Below are 8,315 nucleotides of genomic sequence, written 5' to 3'. Positions count from 1 at the left end.
TTGCTCCGAACCAGTGTGCATTCATTTTGCAGTTTATGCGGTCCTTCAGCGAATATGACTGCATAATTTATCTAAGCAATCCTACCTTATTCAATTTACCAGACTCACTAGCATTGAGACGAATGTAGCTTTAAACAAAGACCTATAATAGTATTTTATAGGTCTTTGCTTTAAAGCTGCAATTTCAAGATTGTTAGTTTTAGCTCAAACTCAAACACATTCCACTTTGGTGTGGTCTTTCGCTGTTTAGGGGGCTACCCGACAGAAACCCTATCTGTGTAGTATGACGACCACTAAGTTTACGTGTACCGGGGACAGAAATTGAATCAGGTTCGTCTAAGTGAGCAGCGCGTATACCAATCACTGTGAAATCCGGAAACCGAAACAAATTAATTACGTGCGAAGAATTTATACTGTATTGTAACCGTGATTTACTATACGGCATAAATTATCGTAGATGTGACGCATGCGTATCATAGCCGGATGACGTGTTTAGACCACTGGCCAACATTTCGACAACAAATATTCACCGAATCTGTTTAAAGCCCACGGAAATAAATATGAAACGACTATTCATAATCAGCTGTTGCGTATGGCTGACGCGAGCGTTCTATTTACCTGGGTTGGCGCCACAGACCTATTGCCCCGCTAATGCTGTTACTGAAAATTGCAAGGTACAGAATAAATGTCAGTTGTGAGTTGAGACTGGAGTTGTGGTTGGTTTGACGTAGTAACGTACATTTAATGTTAAATATTATAAGGCTCGAATTTTACTTTTTTTACCACTGGAACTTTCTCATATTGATTTTTTTATCTGGCAAACAATCGTTATTAATAACGATTAAGTTTAGTAAACACAAACACTTCTAAATATCTCCAGGATCACAACAAATGCAAACAAAACATTAGGTCTCCTCAAACGTAACATCAAGACAAAACATGAAAAGGTCAAATCACTATCCTATCAAACACTAGTACGTCCCCAACTTGAATATGCTTCCCCCATATGGTCACCACACACTCAGGTTAACAAACACAACATAGAAATGATTCAGCGGCGAGCAGTCAGATGGGTAAAAAATGACTACTCCCATTACACCAGTGTCACACAACTTCAAAATACACTCAACTGGCGCACCCTTGAGAACAGACGCATAGATGCCAAACTCGTCCTTTTCTACAAAGTCTACCACCATCTTGTGGCCATATCCCTCCCATCTTATCTTGAAGCCCCAACCAGGTTAAACAGACACATGCATCCCCTCAGTCTTCGTCAAGTCCATACAGGTTACGATTACTTTAAGTACTCTTTCTTCCCCCACACCACAGTATTGTGGAACAGGTTACCCCACCCCGTCGCAATGCTGCCTGACCTTGAGAGCTTCAAGCAGGCAGTAGCCCAACTTAGCCACTAAACCCATGGGAATTGCTTTTATCCATTTTTTACCCCTTGTATACTATATGACTTTTAAATCTCTTAACAACCTAACAACACTATCCTTATTATTGCACAAATTCTTAACTTGCTGAAAGATACCTTTCTCAGCTTTTACTCTTTTACTTTACTAACAGCCAACGCGCACCCTGCCCATAATACTCGCGAGAGGCGTGAGGCAGTACTATGAGATAGATAGATAAATTGTAACAAGTTCTCTCAACATCCTCAGGTGACCTCTTTGAGATAATTGGGTACGAAAACATATGTGGGTATGAAAATTGTGGGTAATAAAAAATGTTGGTAATAAAAAAAATGGGTACAAACATTTTGGTTCCGAAGAAAATTTGGGTGCTAAAACAATTGGTTTAAAAAAAAATTGGGTACAAACTATTTTGGGTACGTTTTTTTTTTAAAGAAGGGGTACTTGTAAGTATACTGGGGTACCCAAAAATATCATTTGAAAATCGGTGTTCGGTGAAGTATACTTCAAAGTACCTGGGGTACAGGGAAGTAGTACCCGGGGAAACCTTGACCCATTAAGCGTTAGGGTTTATGGACGTTTCATGCCACTACCAGTTTGTGCCACTGATATTTGTATTGAAAAGAGGTAGACGTTTCGTCCCACTGATTATATATAGGCGGATAGGTGTGAATAATTCCGTATAGGTGTGAATGATATTGGGGTGTATATTAATGTAGAAAATTACAACAATGTTGACAATTATAATTATAAAGAACAAACATTAAAATGATTTATTGTAAGTATACACATATTTATAAAACAGTTCATTACGTTCAATACATATAAAACATAAAGTAGTGTTATTTTGTTATGCATCATGTGTTTGTAAAAATAAAATAAAATGATTTATTGTTAGTTTAAAAAAACATTTGTGCGTAGTTCATTATGTTCATTATGTTTAATAAATATTAAACTTGAAGAGCTGTTATTTTTATGCTTCATTTGTATGAACTATATACATATATAATAATATAACATGAATGAACAATAAAACCATTTAAAATGAAGTCAGTCTTTTACTTTTAGGAAAAGCTTATGCTTAACTATCGACTCACAAACTATCAATTAGCGATATGTGCCTTTAAGTAATTAGCAAACAATTCATTACGGACTTGGGCCTTAAATGTACAGACACGGGCCTTTAATGGCCAATTAGTAACCAATTAGTTAACAACTCACCGCTTTAATTATGATACAAACTGTGTAATTAACACTGAAAGAGTAAATAAAGTCAGTTGAACCTAAAGTATAATATAATACGTGTGTTGTTTGTTGAATTCACAAAACCAGTAATGGCTTTCAAATATCCTTGTGTGTACTGTGCACGGAATGTTAGTGAAGAAGATAAAGCCATCCCATGCGATGTATGTGAAAGATGTTAGCATCTGACATGTGAAACTGGTATCAGTCTTCGACAGTATCGAAAAATGGTGAAAGGGAATGTCCTCGTTACGTGGAAATGTTGCGAATGTAGCCGAATGATAGTGGATATCCCTATAGATGTTACTCCAGAGGTGCCGGAGAAAGTAGAGTTCACTATGGATGCTGATGTCCTTATATTGTATGCATTCACTTTTGATATGGCAAATGTCAATGTATTGAAAATGTTTCATGTACTTTTTTGTTAATGTATTATATTAAGCATGTAAATTGAGTCTTAAACAATCATGAAATAAAACAATCTTGAACAGATGTTACAATCAAAGGTGCGAAAGTTTCCTGTTATGATTCACACCTTAACGGTATTATTCACACCTAGCCGCCTATATATTATCAGTGGGACGAAACGTCCAATGCCCTCCTACACAAATATCAGTGGCACGAACTAGTAGTGGCACGAAACGTCCAGCACCCAGTGGAGTAACCCAACAAGAGGACCATCGGCCCAAAGGCGCTCACCTAAGACCCTAAGGAACTAACCTATTTTCACAACAAGAGCACCACACAACTGATGCCGAAGCTCAGCTGCGGGTGCAGTTATGAATAAATAAAAGCTTGTCAGTTTTTTTTTTTTTTTTAGAAGTCACAGTGACCTTTGACCTAGTGACCCAATGGGTGTGGCATGTAGAACTCATCAAAGTGCATCTACATATGAAGTTTCAAAGTTGTAGGTGGAAGTACTTTGATTTATTAGCCAATGTTAAGGTATTAGCATGCCAGTGCTTTCCACAGGCAATTTAACGGTCCCTCAGCGGGGCGCTTGATTTTCGAAATCAGAGTCTGCGGGCGCCTGAAATTTTCCGATCAGTGTATTCTGACAGTTATTGCAGCTTAAGATCAAAGCGTTATCGACCTCGCCGAAAATTTTGAAGTCAATGAACGATCCTTTGTCGCTTTACCGAACTAAAGGCAGAGCGTAGCTGTATTAGAAAATCAATATTGGCCAATGAAAGCGCACGCTTCGTATGAACGACAACAGTAGGCAGGTAATGCCTGCAGTTAAATCATGCAGACAACTCGTGATGTCACAGAAATCTTAGCCAGTTACTTAGTAGTTAGAAGACTGATGACGGCAACCGGCTGTAATCTCCTGTGGACAGCGTGAATTTCATGCATAATTCCGTCAAAACATTTTTTCGTATTACTCGTTAAGTGTTTAAACAAATTATCCTTGAATTCATAACGCAACTGTTAATGTTTGTTGAAATCTCAAATGGGAATAATTAAATTTGTAATCCGAAACCCATTCCCGTAAGTCAATGTTAACGCATTCTTAATCTGAAACACACTTCTGAATGTAAATGTTACAGCAACGTTAAAATATTCTCGCTTCAAATTAGCAGTGCAAATTTATTTTGTGTCGAATCTTTTTGTCAATTAAAAAGAGCGCGAAAATTATGCAGCATGTACAATGTCGCATCATTTGCATAGAAAGCGTTGTGTATTGAGCGTTTTAACAAGCACACAACACGTCAGGGGATTGGCGCATGTTCAGAGGCAATATTTCATCAAATCTTTAAATAGTCACTTAAAATTTATTTGATTCTATAGAAAAATGGCAAGGTTTGTGTTAAAGAAATAATTGAGACCTTTTATCGTAAATATTTACCAGAAAGTGATTTATAAAAAGGAATAAACGGGATTATCGGGTAATAAATAGAAACTTGAAAAGTAGATAGTATAGAGTAATAGAGTCTGGTTAAAACGGATGTATTGGGGAATTTTCGAGTCAGGATTTTACTATTTGTGCGGGAAAGTTTAAAAACAATTGAACAATATACAAAATTATATATATTTTTAAATGACTGGAAGATTTTCTTGAAAAGTCATAGCGCACCAAATGACGTCTTTTGAAACTGTTTTTCTCTGAGTTATAACGCACCACAGAACATGAATTGACACGTTAAACTAATTAAAAAATCAACGTCAGAAGGGGACACCCCTCCCAAACCACCCCTATCAGCCCCAGGGCGCCTAAAAAAATCCTACGGAAAGCACTGGAGTTGGATTAGAATGTGTAGTTTGCATTTCCTGTTAATTTTTGCACAGTCATGCGGAACATTTGGCACTTAATGGCTGTAAAGGTTGGTAGAAGAATCCTCAAACTAAATGTGTTAACATCTGAGTCGTTAAGCGCATGCTATATAACATAATGGATAAAGGGAAGTCACTCTAAATGTCATTAGTGTTTGTAAACGTTTTGTTTATGATTTTGAAAGAAAACTTCTTTATTGTACATGTAATTGGGAAAATTGTCATCTAGATTTGATTAGGAATTGGGGCGTAACTTTGCTTCTGGAATGCCTCAATTTTCAGGAGGCGCAGAAAGTGGTGAAAATCCCCTGAAATCAGAGAAGATGAGTTATAGAAGATGGTCATTGTCATGCTGAAATGTCTTACCCTATCAGGACCCTCAATCTATCAAATCTGCGGCCGATTTTCAGCCGCAGTCCCCCACCTGAAAAGTATACTTTTTTCCCCTTTTTGTGGGAAAAATTCCACGGACAAGCTGGACCCACAAATTCACTTGTCCATACCAAAGAAGTACTTGTCCGTACTTTTAAGATAGGTAAAGAAAAGATCATTACTAATTAAGCAAATGATACAAACATACTTTTATCTGCTCGAAAGGAAACTCCTTACAAAGTTTACATTTACACACACCGGCAACGTTTTCAAGCCAAGGGAAATCATTTAGCCAAGACTTAACAAATTATCGTTTCCGCTTGGCGTCATAGACATAGGCTTTATCATATTCATACTTGTTTTTTTCTCGTCTTCTCCGACGTCGAACTGATTTTATCATTGGTCTGATTTGCGTCATGGCTTGACGTTGAAGTCATTTTATTTAAAAAAAACAAACATCTTACGTTCGCTGCGTGTCGGTTAAACATGTATGAGGCCATTTGCAATTTACAAAAAATGTTATCTGATGCGTGTTTGGCTGTTGCTATAGACATGTGCGCTGGTTTCTCTACTGAAAATGTTATCTTGACTTATGCGTGATTGGCTGTTGCTATATACGCGTGGACTGGTTTACTACATTAAATAATTATTGTTGGAAAATTACCTACCTTGCAGTTGAAACGTGTGCCAGTCCGCAGATTAATCATTAGCTATTTATATAAACTTTCGTTTTTGATTTTCGGGAAATGGAGTAGTTACGTTCTCAAAAAATGTTTACCACGGAAAATTTACTCGTCCCCGGACAAGCCATCTTTGAAAAACTGCTTGTCCGGAAGGGGAAATTGACGACTCGGACAGCTTATTTCAGAACCCCTGTGTCCCCCACTATAGTAGTGGGGGACATATTGTTTTTGCCCTGCCTGTTGGTTGGTTTGCGCCAACTTTTACATTTGCAATAACTTTTGCAATATTGAAGATAGCAACTTGATATTTGGCATGCATATCATCGAGCTGCACATTTTGAGTGGTGAAAGGTCAAGGTCATTCTTCAAGGTCAAAGGTCAAATATATGGGTCAAAATCACTCATTTAATGTACACTTTTGCCATATTTCAATATTCAAGATAGCAACTTGATATTTGGCATGCATGTGTATCTCATGGAGCTGCACATTTTGAGTGGTGAAAGGTCAAGGTCATCCTTTAAGGTCAGAGGTCGAATATATGTGGCCGAAATCGCTCATTTTATGAGTACTTTTGCAATATTGAAGATAGCAACTTGATATTTGGCATGCATGTGTATCTCATGGAGCTGCACATTTTGAGTGGTGAAAGGTCAAGGTCATCCTTCAAGGTCAAATATATGGGTCAAAATTGCTCATGTAATGCCACTTCTGCAATATTGAAGCTAGCAATTTTATATTTGACATGCATGTGTATCTCATGGAGCTGCACATTTTGAGTGGTGAAGGGTCAAGGTCATCCTTTAAGGTCAAACGTCATATACGGGGACATAGTGTTTCACAAACACATCTTGTTGTATTTTTTTTCAAAGATGTGCCTCATGATTATTATATCTCAATTCTATTTTAATAATCTCGTCAAACAAACTAAATTTTGAAAAAAAGAAATGAATATAGTGCTAAAATGTACAAATGTAATAATAAGAGAGTAGGTAAAAAAATCCCATAAAAAGGGAAACGTGGCGAAAATTCCCCCTCATGAGGGTAGCAACTTGCTTCCCCTAAAATGGATTGAGGGCCCTGTCTATGTAACTGTGATGGCCTGGGAAACTGTGATGGTCATTCTAATTGAATCCTTTTCTCTTTCCCATTTTCAGAAAGACATACCAGTGTTTGTTAATCGGCTCAATTCCTTGGAAACTGTTATTCCATTTGAGTATGATAGGTAAGTGTAAAGTCTGTTTTTTTTCTTGTAAAGGTTTTGTGTATTTTCCAGCCATTTTGCGAAAAGGAGTCGGGTCAAATTGGGATTTTTTTAATCGATAACAGTGGGAATTTTTTATCGACAAAAAGCACCAAATTGGGATTTTTTTATCAACCAATATTGACACAACAGGTATTTTCTTGGCCATTTTGGATAAAAATCATAGTTACATGTTTATACTTTGTAGATTGTTTAAAAAGTAAAATTGAGATATACATGTATCCCTTACTTTCATAGTATCTGCACGTGACCTTCTCTCATAGTATCGGCCCTTTTGATTTAAGATTTGTTACCATGAGCACGTGCTTGTTCTAAAGCTACTATTAATCCAATAACAAACTACGTGCGTGTGTGTTACGTAATTTTAAAATTGTAGCATTACCCTGGAATAAATATGACCTACTTTCCAATGAACACTGGAAATCGTGAGAATGATCGTCGTAATAGTCAACGAGAACCATCAAATAAATTACAACTGCTTAAATTGGAAAAAAACATTAATTTTCCAGAACTTCTTGAAGGTTTTTCGTTGAAGGGACGATACTATGAGGAGGGGGTGTACATGAAACAGATTACTAAAGAGAGCTTAGTCTAGCCAGTATTTTGTGAAAACATTGCTGATTTTAATACAGTTTTCGTTGTCATGTCCAAGAATACACATTGAACTTTATATTGACATATAACACTTGCGTGTTTTTTTATTTTTTCACTTCCATAATTCAAATGTTTTCATAAAGACAAAAGACACTTCTTTCCAAAAAACAATTTGGGGGGAAATGGGGATTTTTTTATAATTTCGGTTCAGGATCGGGTCCGCTTGCTTTGGGATCGGGTCTGTTTTATGGCCTTTTGTACATAGCAGGAAAAACCCTGCTTGTGTACCATGGCAAATGAGATTCACATAACTACTCTTTTTTTCTGTAACCAACAAAAACCTTATTTGTGTTTTTCAGGCATTTAAATGACCATTTTTGTTAAATGCAATTTTTGGATTGTGAAATTTTTTTGTTTGAAAAATCAACTGTTATGAATTTTTTATTTTATTTAATACATGTATAACTCAT

At 36.7% G+C, this 8,315-nt stretch overlaps 1 protein-coding gene across 1 annotated transcript in view; it reads left to right on the top strand.

Annotated features, from left to right (window-relative positions):
* The first annotated feature begins 458 nt into the window (after positions 1-458).
* The window catches only part of LOC127835289 (transmembrane 9 superfamily member 2-like), a 33,705-nt gene continuing 25,848 nt past the window's right edge, over positions 459-8,315 (top strand). The window contains exons 1-2 of the mRNA XM_052361638.1: positions 459-674; positions 7,145-7,212. Coding sequence (XP_052217598.1) covers positions 561-674; positions 7,145-7,212 — 182 coding nt within the window. The 5' untranslated portion in view covers positions 459-560. The remainder of the gene's footprint in view (positions 675-7,144; positions 7,213-8,315) is intronic.

This window comes from Dreissena polymorpha, chromosome 6 (assembly GCF_020536995.1).
Source record: "Dreissena polymorpha isolate Duluth1 chromosome 6, UMN_Dpol_1.0, whole genome shotgun sequence".
NCBI lineage: Eukaryota > Metazoa > Mollusca > Bivalvia > Myida > Dreissenidae > Dreissena > Dreissena polymorpha.
Note: the sequence above shows the minus strand (reverse complement) of the source record. Positions and strands in the feature narration are given on the sequence as shown.